Here is an 18,167-nt window from a genome sequence, read left to right as displayed (position 1 = left end):
ACCAGCCCCTCAGCCACACATTCATTCTTCTTAACCTTCCATTTTTGGCCTCCGTTGCACTTGGCACAGGTAGCAAACCAGAGATCACCACCCTGGCTGTCCTATTTCTTAGTTTCTGTCTTAGCTCTCTGTAATCCTTTTTCAGTACTTCCTCCTTTTTATCTATGTCATTGGTACCCACGTGTACCAAGACATCAGGCTGTTCGCCTTCCCCTTTTAGAATACCCTGGACCTGATTTGACATATCCCACACCCTTGCACCAGGGAGGCAGCACACCATGCGGGCATACCTATCTGGCTCACAGAATCTCCTGTCTGTATTTCTGACAATGGAGTCCCCAATGACCACTGCATTCCTCTTTACCTTTTGGTCCACCATGCCAGGCTCAGTGCCAGCGACCTGGTCACTGCTGCCATCTTTTGTCAGGTCATCTCTCTCAACAGCATCCAACAAAATATACCTGTTACTGAGAGGGATATTCACAGGTGTGCTCTCCATTTTCCTGGTATTTTTCTTCCCTCCCCTGACAGTTACCCACTTACCTGACACATCTGGTCTTGGGGTAACTATGTCCCTGAAAGTTGAATCTATCAACTCCTCACTCTCCCTTACCAGCCGTAGGTCCTCAAGTTGCAGCTCCAGTTCCCCAACTCGGTCCTTAAGGAACTGCATCTCGGTGCACCTGACGCAGATGTGGCTATTTGGGAGGGTGGGACTCACCTATGGTTCCCACATCTGACATCCAGTACAAAGCACTAACCCCATAGGCATGACTGAGCTAAAATAATGCCACTTACCTTTCTCCTCGCCTGCTTTTGCCTAAGCCTGTTGAGCCAAAGGCTGGAAGTCCCACACCTTCAGTGCCCCACTCACTCAGTGCGCCGCTCCTCGCTGGCCACTCCCTCCCCTTTTACTCCTTTTGCTGGCCCCTTGACCAATTAACCTTGACCAATTAACCCAGTCACTCTCTCCAAGCTCCTGCTCCTCTGACTCACAGCTCAAACTCCAGCTGCTGCCTCCTCTGACTCCCAGCCTGATTTGAGTAGGCCCAAGCCCCAGTAAGTCCTTGTATTTAACTGTTTACCTCCACGTCACTCTCTCCGAGATTCTCCTCCTTCGACTCCCAGCTCGAATTTACATATAGATTGGACTAACCAAATTAGTAAGTCCAGCTATTTAATCTACTCACCCTCTGATGCTGTCTCTTGGCTCCTCCTCTCACCCGACACCAGGCACTGACTCGCTGTCTCCTCCGGCCCCGAGTCTGACCTATCAAATTGAATTTTTATGATTGGCTTTAGCCGTTTCTAGGAAGCGCATAGCCATGTCTTGAAAATCAGATACAGATGTTGGGATGGAGAGATAGCATGCTGAATTGTGTAGTTGTCTTTGGCTTGGCTTCGCAGACGAAGATTTATGGAGGGGTAAAAGTCCACGTCAGCTGCAGGCTCGTTTGTGGCTGACAAGTCCGATGCGGGACAGGCAGACACGGTTGCAGGTGAAAATTGGTTGGTTGGGTGTTGGGTTTTTCCTCCTTTGTCTTTTGTCAGTGAGGTGGGCTCTGTGGTCTTCAAAGGAGGTTGCTTCCCACCGAACTGTGAGGCGCCAAGATGTACGGTTTGAGGCGATATCAGCCCACTGGCGGTGGTCAATGTGGCAGGCACCAAGAGATTTCTTTAGGCAGTCCTTGTACCTCTTCTTTGGTGCAACTCTGTCACGGTGGCCAGAGGAGAGCTTGCCATATAACACGATCTTGGGAAGGCGATGGTCCTCCATTCTGGAGACGTGACCCACCCAGCCCAGTTGGATCTTCAGCAGCATGGATTCGATGCTGTCGGCCTCTGCTATCTCGAGTACTTCGATGTTAGGGATGAAGTCGCTCCAATGAATGTTGAGGATGGAGCGGAGACGACGCTGTTGGAAGCGTTCTAGGAGCCGTAGGTGATGCCGGTAGAGGACCCATGATTCGGAGCCGAACAGGAGTGTGGGTATAACAACGGCTCTGTATACGCTTATCTTTGAGGTTTTTTAGTTGGTTGTTTTTCCAGACTCTTTTGTGTAGTCTTCCAAAGGCACTATCTACCTTGACGAGTCTGTTGTCTATCTCATTGTCGATCCTTGCATCCGATGAAATGGTGCAGCCGAGATAGGTAAACTGGTTGACCGTTTTGAGTTTTGTGTGCCCGATGGAAATATGGGGGGGCTGGTAGTCATGGTGGGGAGCTGGCTGATGGAGGATCTCAGTTTTCTTCAGGCTGACTTCCAGGCCAAACATTTTGGCAGTTTCCGCAAAACAGAACGTCAAGTTGTATTCCACAGAGAAAATAACATAATTTATGTAATAAGGGATTTTTGAAAATATGGAGCCCATACTAGCAACATCTTGCTTTGAAAATTTAAAGGACTCTCTGAAAGTTCATCCTTTTGGTAACCCCGCCAGTTCCATTATTATTGGTATTGAGACTTTATATTTCTTTTTGACATTCTCCCAACTCTTTTTTTCCCTTTTTATATTTTTATTTGGGGTGGGGGGGAAGGGTGGGGAGGTTTACAAATATACACACAATTTTTTTCTCTTCTAGCTTTATCGAATATGTATAAATTTTCAAAACAAAACTTACTTAATTTACTCAATTATTATCCTATCTTGCAACTCTAGTTAACAGTGTCTACTTTGTTTTAACTTATTTAAATTTAGACGTGCAGCACAGTGACAGGACCTATGGCTCACGAGTCCGTGTTGCCTATTACATCCAATTGACCTACAACCCCATTATGTTTTGAATGGTGGGAGGAAACCCACACAGACATGGGGAGAATGTACAAACTCCTTACTGCGTGTGGGATGAGTCCCAGTTGCTGGTGCTGTAACAGTGTTGCAGTTCTGTCCTGTTGTAATCTACAATCTCCCTGCTATTTGCAGCAAGTTCCTTGCTCCAAGCTCCCCCAACCTAACCCCTGACCTAAGATTTCTCATCTCTCAAACCATACTGGGAAATTTCCTCTGCACCTTACTAAAGATACTCTCATTGAAAATCCAGTGACTAGATTAAGGGTATTAAAATTTGGTAGATTATTTGACATGTTTTAGGAAAATTTATGCAAGCAGAAAGATGGGAAGACTTCCAAGAAAGCAACATTTTTTATATCTCTTTGAACTGTATGTGTTTATAAATTATAATAATAATAAAAAGATTTAAAAAAAAAGAAAGCAATATAATTAATAATAAAGATTATCAGGGCATCAGTGACTTCTTGAAATATTCTGGTCAGTCTCTGCAGTTTTCCTCTCCTATATTTTTGGATGCATCTCTAACTTTTATTTAAGTTTCTTTGGCTTGGCTTCGCGGACGAAGATTTATGGAGGGGGTAAAAAGTCCACATCAGCTGCAGGCTCGTTTGTGGCTGACAAGTCCGATGCGGGACAGGCAGACACGGTTGCAGGGGAAAATTGGTTGGTTGGGGTTGGGTGTTGGGTTTTTCCTCCTTTGCCTTTTGTCATATATTTAAAGGGAACTTGCCTTCATTGCATTACATTAAATTTAACTATGGTCTTTAATGTCTCTTCAGTATTGATTTGTATAGAACACAACGTCGCAGTGCAAGGCAGCAAGAAAGAAAAAAGAAAGAAATCAACAAGACTAATACCCAGGAAGCAGCAGAGGGTTCTCTGGCAACAAAGCAAGTCACTACAAAAGAGAAAATAAAGGTGCAACAAGAGTTTCCTCCAGATGTTTTTTTTCTGTGCCTTTTGACTTGTTTTATTTTTGAATGCAATCGCAAAATAGTTTGTGTCCATTTGGTAAATGAAAAGACCAACCAATTTATTTTTTAAAAAAAAAAGATCCTTCTAACTTGGCCAAATGGTGGTTTGCAATTGGATGATATTTCATGGTGTTTATCTTTGATTCAGTAGATGATGACCACCTTTAAAAAGTTAGATATAAGGATTTGGAATGAAATGTGAGAATTGAAGCAAATTGGCTAGAGAGGACAAGGATTAGGCTGAGATTGAAAAGTGAATTTAAATGTTCTTAAATTGTAAGGCTGATCCACATTTCAAAAAGATTCTGGTTTCCTGTTGCATTGTTCTGGACCTGAGGCTATTAGATTTCTATTAACAATTGTTTCCTTGAAGGAAAATTAGCAATGTTAGTTATGAGACATGGTTTTCTGAAGGATTAATATGAAAATCTAACTTAAAGATTGATTCTTCATTTGCAAGGAACAACTGATAGAATATCCTGTTTCTTAACACCTCCCTTCCCCCCCACCACCTCCACTCCTTTTACAGATACTTAATGATGAGATTAAGGGTTTGTACAATATTATGTATCAGGCAAGCCAAGCACTAAACTGTTGTACAGACAAAGAGCATGGTAAAGGTTCACGGGAAGAAGCAGAAGCTGAGCGTCACCTTCTTATTGCTTGTGAGTAACACCTGAAGCCAGAAATGTTGGACCATGATGTTATGTGTAATTGGGATTGGCTGGAACTGTATAATTAAACAGTAGGGAGTTTTTATCTGGTGGTAGCTGAAATTCGGTAGTTTAAATCTGCATGCAAATTCTTGATGAGATTTTTTGAATTGCTTGCCTCTATCCCTTCTAAGATGGCAGTGGAGAAAATCAGAACCCAGCTTTCATTTGGTATACTAACTTGATGCATTTTCTTTATGATCACAATTCCTAAATCTGTTGTCTTTTTCCTACCCCTCCATCTGCTTCTTCACACTGCTAACTTCATACAACACTGTGCCTCTGCTGCTTTAGTTATTTTATTCACTTGACACTGGCAGTTATGCCTACAGCTTCCTAGGCCTCAAGTTCCAGAATCCTTTCAATTTATGATGCATTACTTTTTTGACTATTTTTGTTCTAAGTTTTAATGTCTTATTATGAAACATCTTTGTATTTTATGTTAAGCATGTAGTATGGATGGCATTGGTCACATAATTATATATTTGAAAAAAAGTAAGATTCCTTTATTGCCAGAAACTTAGATTGGAAATTACTGATATAAAATGTAATTTCATTTTAAAGCTGAGAAACATGTTGCATTACTGACTGAGCTAAGTCGGATAAAAGGACAGGGCAATTCTGGATCTCGAGGTGAAGCAGCTCAGCTGACAAATGGCCTAGAGTCCTGTCGAGGCGTCATCTCCATCTCTAGCCTTCGCCTTCCTCTAAAAGCTGAATTTGTGTGTTCATCACTATGTAAAAAAGGTGAGCAATTAAATTGAAGAAATATTGGTCTTTGTTTAATAAACGTAGATGGTTTTGGGTGAAGAAGTTTTATTGCCTTGTTAATACGGGCAAGACTTTGGGTTTCACCTGGCAAGTGTTTTACGAAGTATAATGAAATCCATGTATAAGCTTTCTTAACCTATTTTACTTGCCTGGTGAGTACTGCCTGGTCCAGAGTTCTCGTTGGATGTCTGTCATGGTAGTTTGGTGTGGAGAAAGAATTCGGGATAGAGCAGTTGAACCTTAAGCAGGAATAACTGCTGCTAAATGATCAGATTTCAAATTTATTGTTGGAGTACATACGTGACATTGCATACAACCCTGAGATTCCTTTTCTTTCAGGTGTGGCAGAATTGGCACAAATTGGTAGTGCAAAAAATATTTACACAGCGTCAGTATAAACAAAAGTACTGTAAACTGTTAACAAATGTAAAACTGTGCAATACAGAGAGAACAAAAGATAACAAAGTGCACAAGTAAGACTCCTTAAATAACTGAGTTTGTTGTTAAGTTTGATGGTAGAGGGTAGCAGCTGTTCCTGATCCTGGGGGTGCGAGACTTGTGGCACCTATCTCTTTCCTGATGGCAAGGGCAGAATGTGTGGTGGATGGTGTGGGCCTTTAATGATTGCTGCTGCTCTCCAACGGCAGCGTTCCCTGTAGATGCACAGTAGTGGGGAGGGTTTTCCCTGTGATGTCCTGGGCTGTGTTCACTACCTTTTTGGAGGGCTTTATGCTCAGGGGTATTGGTGTTCCCATACCAGGCAGTGATGCAGCCGATGAGCACGCTTTTCCACCACACCTCTGTAGAAATTTGCCAAGGTTTCTGGTGTCATACCAAAAATCCTGAGGAAGTAGAGGTGCTGACATGCTTTCTTCACAATGCCATCAGGTATTTGCTGTCATGCGAGAGCCATATTCTAAGTTGCAGTTGGCACGTTAATGGTTATCATTAGAATTGATAATGTCTGGAATTTTTTTTTGTCAAGTTTCTTTTGGTCATGTTTACCTTTTCACATATTTGGAGTTTAAACTTTGTTCAATAAAATATTTTTTTTTAAAAAAATCTGAAGTATCAACCAGTAAACATTTAATTTGAAACATGTGCCAAATAGTCCCTAATTTTTTTTGTTGTTGTTGTAATGTAACAATCCTATACAAAACTTCATTTGGGCAATCTATCTTTGGGCACGTCTGTGTTGAAGTCGTCGCTCCCAAATGGCAATCGAGCATGAGGCCAGAGGATGAGGCAATAAAGTTGAGCTAGGCAAATTAGTAGTATCAATGGATTTGCTCTTGCAGCAGCACTAACTTCTGAATTCCAATACCAAATAACATATTTCCTCTGGCATTCTCCTCACCCACCCCCATCCAAATCACCGCTTGTCTTGAATATATAGTAACCTTTTCTAATAGAAAATAGGTGCAGGAGTAGGCCATTTGGCCCTTCAAGCCGACACTGCCATTCAATATGATCATGGCTGATCAGTACCCGGTTCCTGCCTTCTCCCTATACCCCCCGATCCTCTTAGCCAAATCTAACCTACTCTTAAATATTGACAAGGAACCGGCCTCAACTACTTCTGTGGCAAAGAATTCCACAGATCCACTACTCTCTGAATGAATAAATATTTCCTCATCTCAGTCCTAAAAAAACTTCCCCCTTATCCTTAATCTGTGACCCCTGGTTCTGTTTTCTCCCAGCATTGGAAACAACCTTCCTGCATCTAGTCTGTCTAAACCCTTAAGAATGTTATGTTTCTATAAGATCCCCCCCCTCAATCTTCTAAATTGCAGAGAATACAAGCCTAGTCTATCCAACCATTCTTTGTCTAAGTCCTTCCATCCCTGGTATCAGTCTAGTGAACCTTCTCTGCACCCCCTCCATGGCGAGGATGTCCTTCCTCCGATAAGGAGACCAAAACTGCACACAGTCCTCCAGGTGTGGTCTCACCAAGGCCCTGTACAGCTGCAGCAGGATCTCCCTACTCCTGGACTCTAATCCCCTTGCTATGAACACCAACATGGCATTCGCCCTCCTCACCGCCCGCTGCACTGCATATTCAACATGTGTATAAATGTATGGATGCAGATAATTCTTCATTTGGATCTGCCTGAGTTTTGTAGTGCTTCTAGTAAAGGCATATCTACAGTAATTTTGACTGGATTCCAAAATTTTGATCCAGCAATGATTAAAAATGGCATTTCCATTAGCCTTGATAAAGATCCCAGACCTGGAATGTTGACTGACCATTTCTACCCATGGATGCTGTCTGACCTGCTGAGTTCCTTTTTTGTCCACACAAGATTCCAACATTTGCAGCTTTTGTTTTTCAATAGCATTTTCCAAGTTGGGATGATATAAAGTGGCCACCAATCTTGATTTCTCTTAGCACGAGATGCTTTGCCCTTAGTGGTAGTTATTACTAGTTTAGAGGTTACTGTAGAAAGTTTTGCTGTAACATTAGTGTACTTTGAGCATAGTGCACTGGAGTCTTAATATTCTAGTGGTAGAGAGTCAAGTTGTGCTTGTTATCGTTTATACCATAAACCTTGCAAGTGTACAGTGAAAATGAGAAGGCATTTCTCCAGACCATGGATAAATTACCTCCAACTTTTTGTAAAAAAAACATATCAAATAATATCACATAAATATCATGTTATAGCCCTGTGTCCCCAGAGTTCAGAACCTTGGGGGGGAAAAAGCTGTCTCGTAATTTGGTTGTGAGGGCTTGAATGATTCGGTACCTCTTCATGGATGGCAGGAGGGAGAACCGATTGCGGGAGGGGTGTGGGGAGTCCTTTACGATGTTTATGGCTTTCAGCAAACAACAGCTGTTATAAATGTCCACCCTGGCATGGAGAGAGACTCCATAATCCCATCAGCAGTCTTTACTATCTGCTGCAGGGACTTGTGTTCTGAGGTGATACTATTCCCGACCAGGCAGTGATGCAATTACATAGGATGATCTCAATGCATCCTCTGTAGAATGTAGTGAGGGTGGGCAGCTGAACTTTCCTCAACCTATGCAGGAATAAAGATGTTGTTGGGCTGCCTTGTCAGTGGATCTTGTGTTGGGGGGACCAGGAGAGATCCTCCGCCAGGTATATGCCAAGGAATTTGTTGGTCTTGACTCCCTCGACGGAAGAGCCTTCAATGGTCAATGGAGAGTGGTCCCCCAGGCTCTCCTGAAGTTGACCACCATCTCCTTTCTTTTGTTGAGTGTTTCTGCTAAACCCTAAAGGCTACTGTGTCCTAATATAAATGTACATTCAAAATAACTGAAAGCAAAACCCTTTGCCTGATGAAACAAAGAATATTGATGCAAACCTTTCTTTTCTGCTTGTTTTCTTCAGGAAATCCCAGCCACTATTTCTTACTGATAATTAAATGTGGTCCACATAATATTGTAGCAACTCCATTAGCAACAGCAGATGATGCTCAACAGGGTGATACCATTATTTTCCCAACCATCATTACACTGTGAGTTCCTATCTTATAGGTTGTTTGCAATTAATTTTAATTCTAAAAACAAATGTTGGTTTTCCATCCTGACTTTTGACTTAAAATTTTGAGGGAAAATGGAAGCCCACATTTTCAAAACAGGTTATAACATGTTTGATTTAATTTTTATTGTTATAAATTTAGTGGTACCCTTTCTGTAGTTTTAATACAATGCCATAAGAATTGTACAAGATTAACTTGTTTCAACACTAAACTCGGAATTTCATTTTATCTGAACTTTTTAAGGTTATGTAGGAAGGTTTATCTGACACGAGTTTGTCTCTGAACTGTAGGCAGTATTTCACAAAGCTAAATTATTGGTGTCGTGCATTCAAAAAATGTAATCCATTTTAATGGTGATCCTTCCAGGCGTGATATTCATCACAAGTTTGAAATTGATGTGGAGGTGTACAGCTTGGTAAGTAAACTGCTTTCAATTCAGCTAATTGATAGCGTTTACAAACTGTTTAATTTTAATGTGTAGCAATTTTTTGCTTTCCTTAGGCTCAGACTTCAAATGTTACCACTACTGAGAAGCGTAGATCAGCAAGGTCCAAGGTAATGTTTAAGCTATGTATTCTGATCTGCCAAGCCATCAACTGCAATTCATTTGGTTAGTCATATTGTGCAGTTATCTCTCTTTCACCACAACTGTTGGAGATCTCAGTTTGTGAACTGAGAGGCAAATTATAATTGAGACACGGTCTAACCCTTTGTGCTAATTGTATGGTGGTACTTAATTTTTCACGAAGACATCTAGAAAATGCTGAAAATGTATTGCACAACCTAGGAACTGCTTTTAACCAATTTAAAGTTGATGCATGTGATTGCTGTATGTTCAAATGAATGACCTGCTGGCGCACTAGAATGCTTCTTGCCTTAGAAATTGATTTTGAAAAAAGCTGTTCTACTGGACCCCCCCCCCCCCCAATGCTGTGCTTCTCGAAGTTGCTTTAATGCTTGTGATATTTGAACCTCAAAGTCCCAATTCTGTTTGTAGACATTTTATTGAGTTGATTTTGGAACATTCGGAGTCTGATTTGTGTTGCAACAATCTAGTGAAACCCACACATAATTTTCATTTGTACAGCATATGAATTCTTGCAAAGTTGCTGCTAATTTTGTCATCCACCAGCAAGCTGAAATCAATGTTGTTGAGTGATTGTGTCCTGACTTTATGCTTCAAATGAGCTGTTATATTCTGTTCTTTAAAACAAATCTCCAGCCCATCTTCAATGTTACTTATCCATTTTTAATGCAATTTATTTTAATGAGAGCAAGATAAAGAGCATAATCTCAGTTATTTCTCATCACTGAATTCTTAACTATACAGTACAACTCCAGTTATCTGAATTGGTCAGGACCTGGCATGTCGGATGAATGTTTTTTGGGATTACTGGTCTTTTTTTTAAAAACCAGCCCAGTAGCAACAGCAAATCACTTGTATCAATATTTAAACAACAACAAATAACAAAGGAAGGCTTTTTAAGCAATTAAAAATGTTAATTCTAACCAAATAAAAAAGCTGGCCACACACACACACACACACACACACACACACACACACACACACACACACACACACACACACACACACACACACACACACACACACACACACACACACACACACACACACACACACACACACACACACACACACACACACACACACACACCACTCCTTGGTGACACTGAGACAAGGGATTCCTCCATCCATTTGCAGCTGGGAGAAAGCAGCATGCAGTTTGAGAGGGAGAGAAAAGTCAACAGGGGAAGGTAAAGAAGAGAGGGGAGGGGGATACCTGAAACATTAAGTCTTTCTAATTTCATGTCAGTGATTGTTTTCAACCTGAGGTCAGTTTGGCACAAAAAAATTTGAGATAAATGAGGATTTCTGATTAGTTTCAGATATTCTTGTTTTATCCAATATTTTTTATGTTTTGGATAATTTACGTTTTGGATAATGAGAATTTCAGAGAATCTGATTTCAGATAATCATAATTGTGCTATACCAGGGATAGCCAAATTTGCTTAATGTAAGAGCTGCATACCATAAACTTCAGATGTTTGAGCCATAGCAATCATGTGATCACAAGCCACACCCACTAACACTATCGTTAGCCCCGTTCAGGTGGCCATAATACCCGAATGTAAAGCCGCTTAAAATACCTGAATGCGGCTGTCGGGAGGTCACCTGAAAACAGAACCTGTCCCCAAGGTGTACTCAACCCACCTCGGGGAGTTATATTCTCCACTTCCGAGCGCTCCCCCTAGGCACCCGAAAGCTGCTGCTGCTTTCAGGTGCCTAGCAGCGGGCAGGCTGTTGACAGTCAGCTGGCCACCTGATGACAGCCACCCTCCCCGTGAGCCGCACGTTACATGTCAAAAAGCCGCATGTGGCCACCCCTGTGCTATACCAACTTATTGGACCAATAAACCCCTAAAAAGCTTCTGATGTCTATTACTGCAAGACCAGGTAGTATTAGAGTTTGAATTCTTCAGCCCCCTGGAGCATCAGTGGTGTAGACTGGTATACCTCTAATCATGTACACCCTATTCATCATTCATATCTTCTTCTGTTTCACCAACAAGGCATGTTTTTGAGTGATGATCAAAATGACTAAAGTCCCCCCACTTTTATCACAAGTGTATAAATTGAAACCTCTTCCCTTCTAATTCATCATGGATCATGTAATTTGAAAATTATAGATGTTACAAATCACTCAGTATGATTTTATATCATCCATTTAAGGATGAATTTGTTTTTTTTTTTAATATGGCTAATGCCTAATTAGAGATTACTTTTAGTTTTGGTGAAGCCTAAACAACTGGTAGCAAAAACCAAAAGTATTATAATGCATTTTTTATAATATCTTTTCCCTTGATGACTCTAAAATGACCAGTTCCTCCCTAATTATTAGCTGCAAATAGCACCAATTGTCATTTTAAGAACTGCTGATTATAGTATGTTCTTCATAAATTGGAAAAATTGAGTAATAATCGAGCAGTAACAACAAAGCACAACTTAATACAATCCAGTGTAATTTGCATGACAGTTCCATGATTTCAGTATCGACGGCATATGTAAATCTAAGAGCAGTGACTGGCATGCCAAAAGTACAGCATAATTGTATTTGCAAAGAGTTTTTAAAGTGCTTGTTAATAGCTTCAAATTTGCTTTCAGTATAATCCAATTGAGGAGATAAATTTTCAAGATGATATCTTATTTGAATGGCTAATGCACATTCTTGTTCTGTGATCTCTATAAATTCTATTGGTGATTTGTAAAGAAATCAAAAATTAATATTTTTGTACTACTACACAGGTTATTACCCCTAAAAAGCTCCTGACCTCTATTACCGTAAGTACTAGTAGCATTCCAGTTCTTTAAAATCAGGATTAGCTCTCAGTTAATAGCTGGTTCACATGATGCAGTGTTTTTGTGTGAAACATGGTGTTAGATCAAAGTCTAATTGCTAAGTACTATAACATGTATGTTTTGCAGACCAATGAATCTTTTTAAACTGGAGTTGAGATGCCTTTGCATTTTGAGGTGTTAGTAGTGAGAAAGCAGCCTCAACATTGATTTTTGTTGTTGCTTTTATCCAGCATAATGTGCAAGTGTAGCAGAAAGATGCTGAACATACAACACTGGCGTGAGAGCTCTTTGCAAGATTTGAGTACTGTTTCTGCACTGCTGGGATTTAGGTGGTTTGAAGCTGTAGGATATGATGTAGAGCACATAGCTTCCCAGATTTTTTTCCTCCTTGCCAACCATTGTACTGAGCCTTCTGAGTGTAAGAGTGTATACACCAGCCCCTACTATGATAGATTTGGTATTTTGCTGATAGCTAAGAGTTTTTAAAAATGTAACTGAGGCACAGCTGTTAGGAATTTTTTTAAATTGAAAAAGCCTCGAAAGAATTTGTGAAAATTAAACTTCTTTGTTTACGTGAGGTTTTTTTGCAGTTGAAATTTGAATAGAAGGAAAGAGTATGTTGGACGTTCAGTAAATATGTCTTGTAGTTGAATATTATTGGTTTATCTGTTGGCCATACTGAACTAAAGATTTTTCTAATTTAATGATTAGATTAAACTCCAGTTGTGGGACAGAATAAATTATTTGTAGTCACTGTCTGGCCAGGTTGGACAAAAGTTTATTTGGAGCAAAAAATGAGCTTATTCTGGAAATTAAACAAAAGCATGAAATTTTCAACCTGCAACATCAGATGTGAGAGAAACATTGTGACATTTCTACTTGAGGTTCCTTCATCAGACTTGGGGGTTGGGGGGGGGGGGAGGTAAATGTTTTGGGTTGTGGCGAGAACAGAAGAAATGTCTGATGCAAATCATTATTGTCAAGGTAATGGTAAAGACAGCAGTTGAAGGTTTTTAAAAAGAAAACCAATTTGAGAGCGTCAAAATTAAAATGTGAAAAGGGGAGTGGGTTCTGGGGAAAAAAGGTCACCTGAACTTGTTCCATATACTATGCAGGCTTCAGTGACCACACCTGGACAAGGTGCATATTAAATGTCTTTCAAAATTTAAGAGTTAAAAGACTGAATGAGACAGAGTTACTGTGACTGGCTGCCCTTGCACACTGAACAAAACTGTTCTGCAAAGTGGTCATGTAATCTGTTTCTTTTATCCAATATAAAGGAGACAACACTGAATGCAAGGAATAGCAGAATAACAGAATGGAGACAGTGAGAGCAGAAGTGCAGAAAATGGGTCTGAGGTCATCTTTCCCCACTTCCTCTCTCCACCCCCCCCCACCCCAAATCAATGCGATTTACCGGAATTGTTGTTCAAAGAGAGCTTGCAAAGTCTGTAAGAACCCTGCAAACAGCATCTTCCAACTACTCCTGTCAGGAAAGAGATACAGAAGTATTAGAACCAGGACCATCAGGCTATAGAAGAGCTTTTCTCACAGGCAATGAGGCTGCTGACCTACTAAAACAACTCCCTGTGACTATTAACAAAATGTTAGCCAGAATTCAAGGAACTGGCAAAAAAAAAATTATGGAAAATAAATAGGTGAAAAATATGGAAGTTTAAACTTGGTGTGCATTGCCGTTCACCAATCAGGCAACATATAATTCAAGATTCAATTATTATATAATTAAAAACAGTGTCATATTACACAGAACGGCTTTTGTTTGCTGTAAGGCAGACAGATTCACCAAAGGCAGAAATTGCCTGAAATGCTTCTTCCAGTCAGAGAAAGAAGCAAGAATTCCCCTGGTGTCACTGAGTGTCCGTGGATTCGCCTCCCACAGCCCCAGTCCAAACCATTGGCAACCAGAGTTCCACATTCGAACCTCCAGTCCCATTAGGAACTGTTCAATGCCCTCAGCACTCTTGCATTCTGGTTCTGATACCTGGTCCCCTTCAGCTAATCTCCAGCAGTCCTGTGTGGCTCCTTCAGCTGCAGAACCACACTAGTCTGTCACTATAGTCACCATCCTGTGGGTCATCTACTCGGCTTCTCCTTTTCAGGTGGGGGTGATCTCCCTGTTTTCTGGTGCCCTGTGCCAGTCCCCACCCCACTTCCCTGGAGTCTGTAACCCCTCTTGACCGCTGCCAATCATAGATGCCACCATCTTGGGTCCAGACCCCGCAGTTGTGGGATTTTGAATAAAACTACAGTCGGTTCCTTTAAAGCTTGTACAGAGCTGATGGCAGTCAAATTGGGCAGATGGACCCTGAAAGAGTGCGGTCTCTGCTCCTCGTGGGTCTGCCCAGCAGCAGCGTTGCCGTTATAGCAGTTCTGGCAGTCCTGCCATTTTTTAAATGCAACCAGAAAATTCACTTGCTGGCATCTACCAATGTTCATAGGTGCTTGGATACCAGAGATCTATTGTATCTGTGCATAAGTACAGTTTGTCAGTAAGTGTGGCACTTTTTTTTGCACCGTGGACTGGATTTGTTGGTTGTCGTGCTACAATGGGATGATAAATAAACTTGACCTTTAAATGGAGATGATAGAGTTGATAGTCCAGACATGGTTGGGAAAGCTGTGGTTAATTTGAAAGGGGGAAAAAATCTTAAAGAAAACATGGAAAATTGCATCAACAAACCTGATTCAGAAACAGGATGTGAAATGGGGTCCTGACAAGATGCTGGGTGGAAGGAGAGGTGGCAAGATAGTAAGTGGACTTAGAATGGATATTGAGTGCTAACCATTTCCCTAAGAGGGGCTGAGGTCAAATGAATGTGAATGCGATGTGGTTCAAGTGAAAGGAGAGTTGAATTTGGCAGAAAAGTTAATATTTCAAAGTTTTGTATGAATGCAGGAACTGGCACCAATACTGTCAGCGTAACAATAGAGTTGATTGGGGTGGTGGAGGGGCCTTGACGACAACGTTCCACGTCCTCCAAATAAAAGGGCTTCACTTGCACCTCTGCAATTTCCCTGTAGCTCCAGTTTCAGTTTAAAGAAGGTGGACATTTATGTCAATACAACATAAACCAGCCAGATGAAAGAAACTGGTAGAAGAAGACTGGTTGCACCTATGCAAAGATTGTGAAAGGCCTTGTTCATCCTTGTGTGGGTATCCATTGTGAAGATGGGCCATCTGAGACCAAGAAACTGTAAACCTTCAAAATGGCATAGAGCATCAGAGGGGATGCAAGAAGGGACTAGCCATGGAAGGGATTCTGTGTGGCAAAACAAAGGCTGAAATGATGGATCTGCTTATTAAATTCTGATTGACGATCTTGGGAAGGAGGTGGAAATAGAAATTAAAGTTCACAGCTACAAAAGGAAACACAGTGACCAAACAAGTTGTGTTGCTTCCTCTCACCTCCAACCACATGGTGAACCATGAAATCTAGTTTGTATATTCTCCCTGCGACTGGGTTTCTCCCCAATGCACGTTCTAAAGAAATGCAAGTAAATTGACCACTATATATTGCCCTCTGTGTGGGAGGGATGTTTTTGGAAATGTTAGGAGAATGGGTTATGGGGACAATTGGTGCAGGATAGGATTCCATTTTAGGGTGGCATGTACTTTATGGGTCCAAATTGCCTCCTTCCATGTTTAGAATTTCCAAAATAATAGTAATTTGGAGAAATTGGGAGTTGTCTGAGAGCATGGCATTCACCCTCTCTTGGTCATTCTGCCAAATCACAGTAGTGCTGCTGTTGACAGCGGGTTCAAATGTATGTGAATAGTTAAATGTACATGGTTTCCAATCACGTAGCTACTTTACAATTTGTTTGTAATGAGGTATGGAAATTCCCCAAGAGGTTTACTGCTGAATCCTGAATCGATAGAAAGCACTTTCATTGTTTACTGGTCTTGGTATAAAGTTGGAGGGCTGGTGCTTTTTCTGCTTTTCCCAGTCCAGCATGCTTTGGCTTATATTGCTGAGCGCTAATATTAATGTTCTAATATTCTGTTTAAGTTGAATTGCTATTTTAACATTGCACTTGATTGCATTGCATAACATGGTGAATCTACTATGTTTCTTTCTAGAATTATGCTTCTCAGAATCGGTCACCAGAAGGAAAGAATTCATGTTGTATTATTTTTCCTTTTCAGAAAACAAGTTTGCAGTCTCCTGGTGAGTTGATGAAAATTAAAATATTGAACAAATTATTAAATGTTACTAGTTACATTAGTAATTTTTAACTTCTGCCAATTCCGTGGCTGTGCACTGCCTCTTACAATACCCATCCATCCACTTGTACCTTTTGCCATATTTTGCCCTGGACTTGTTGCAGGTATTGAGGATGGCATGGTGAATCCCAGGTTAACGGCACTGAATGGGTGCATCGCTGCAGTTAACCATGATGTGCTAATTTTAAAAGTTGTCATTGTTACAATATAACTGTGATAGTTAAATATAACAGAAGATTTACTTTTCTCTCTACAGACTAGAGTTCGTATGTGTCCTCTTTATATATAAAAAAAATTATTGGTCTTCTGACTTGGGAGTGGAAGTGCTAATTCTGTGGGCTCCTGCTAATTTGCTGATGCCCATTATGTGGGGATTAAGGTTAGCCCTTCTCTAGTTCAAAAAAAAGTAACCTTGCTGAGGTGCACACTGACGAAATGATGAGCTGTTTCCTCAGACTGTTGAATCTCTGGGAGCTTGTTCTTGGATGTTTTGGCCATGTCAGATGGCTTGAGAAATTATTCTGGTTTAACTCTTTGCCAACTTCCTCCTTTCCTGATATTCAATAATTTAGCATCCACACATATATTCAAGGCTGATTGATATTTTGAATGCTCTTTGAAAAGATGGAGATCAAATGAAAGACTAAAGGGCATGGGTAAAATTTTCTTGGGTGAACTAAAACATTAGTTGTTTGAAATCCTGTGACAGCGGGTCTGTGCCCAAGACTGGCGCCTGTTGATTGGCAGTAGCCATGAGGGGTTATAGGCTCCGGGGAGCAGAGGATTGGCACAGCACCAGAGGTCGGAAGGCCAAGCCCCCATGTCTGAGAAGAAGTGGAAGATAACGTTCCCTGTTACCGGCATGGACTTGAAGGGCTGAGATGGCTCGTTTCCATGCCACAAACGAGCCTGCAGCTGACGTGGACATTTACCCCTCCATAAATCTTCGTCCGCGAAGCCAAGCCAAAGAGAAGATCACCCAGGGGGACAGTGACCATAGCAGCGGACCAGTGAGGGGACTTTGCGGCTGAGGGACCAGTGCATGTGCCAGGCTGCTTGCTGGTGACTGCAGTTGGGAGACGTGCCAGGCTGCGGACTGCTGGAAACTAGCTCGAACTGGTTGGAGGGGTACCAGGATTTGGAACCAAGATGCAAGGAGGTAGAGGGTGATGAAGGTTTCCTGACTGCTTTGGAGGTTCTAATCTGGAGCTTGGGTTGCCAATGGTTTGGATTGGACTGGACTCTGCCGCTGTGGAAGCGCTGGAGGTGAATCTACAGACACTTGGGGACTCTAGGCACTTAACCAATTTCTGCTGGTGGCAAATCTGCCTTGCAGCAGGCAAAAAAGTTTCATGTAATATGAGACTTTTATTACCATGATAATTGAATCTTGAATATTTAGCTTGCTCCTGTTTTTCCTCCTCTCAAAGAATGGATAAGAGATCTGCTGGTCTTTTTCTTTCTGTGCAGCCACTTTTATTTGTGGTTCTTTTTAGATGTCAAGCTGTCTCTGCACAGCCTAGCATTCTGTCCTTTTGCTTCCACATTCAGAATTTGAAGTGTAGAGCCAATTGCAGTAAACTTATGGAGCCATTTAATGACTTTTCTAATTCCTGTGGCTCAGATCATTTGTGAATAATTCGAAGGAACGTGGGGATAGACAATTCATCCAATGTTCCTTTTCAATTAAATTGTTGCCAGTCTTCATTCATTTCCCTGGCTTGGTAAGGGGGGGTGGAAAATATTTCAACCTTTTTGAAATGTTTTTTTGAAAGAGCCTTTTATTTT

At 41.2% G+C, this 18,167-nt stretch overlaps 1 protein-coding gene across 8 annotated transcripts in view; it reads left to right on the top strand.

Moving 5' to 3' along the window:
• Positions 1–18,167, top strand: part of LOC138744614 (anillin-like) — a 65,924-nt gene that overhangs the window by 34,387 nt on the left and 13,370 nt on the right. For 6 of the 8 annotated variants that reach the window (XM_069901021.1, XM_069901022.1, XM_069901026.1 and 3 more), the window contains exons 11-18: positions 3,572–3,710; positions 4,296–4,431; positions 5,044–5,226; positions 8,604–8,730; positions 9,121–9,169; positions 9,256–9,309; positions 12,080–12,115; positions 16,236–16,323. In XM_069901021.1, coding sequence (XP_069757122.1) covers positions 3,572–3,710; positions 4,296–4,431; positions 5,044–5,226; positions 8,604–8,730; positions 9,121–9,169; positions 9,256–9,309; positions 12,080–12,115; positions 16,236–16,323 — 812 coding nt within the window. The remainder of the gene's footprint in view (positions 1–3,571; positions 3,711–4,295; positions 4,432–5,043; positions 5,227–8,603; positions 8,731–9,120; positions 9,170–9,255; positions 9,310–12,079; positions 12,116–16,235; positions 16,324–18,167) is intronic. The other 2 variants (XM_069901024.1, XM_069901025.1) reach the window with 2 other exon arrangements.

The sequence above is a fragment of the Narcine bancroftii genome, chromosome 10, assembly GCF_036971445.1.
Source record: "Narcine bancroftii isolate sNarBan1 chromosome 10, sNarBan1.hap1, whole genome shotgun sequence".
NCBI lineage: Eukaryota > Metazoa > Chordata > Chondrichthyes > Torpediniformes > Narcinidae > Narcine > Narcine bancroftii.
Note: the sequence above shows the minus strand (reverse complement) of the source record. Positions and strands in the feature narration are given on the sequence as shown.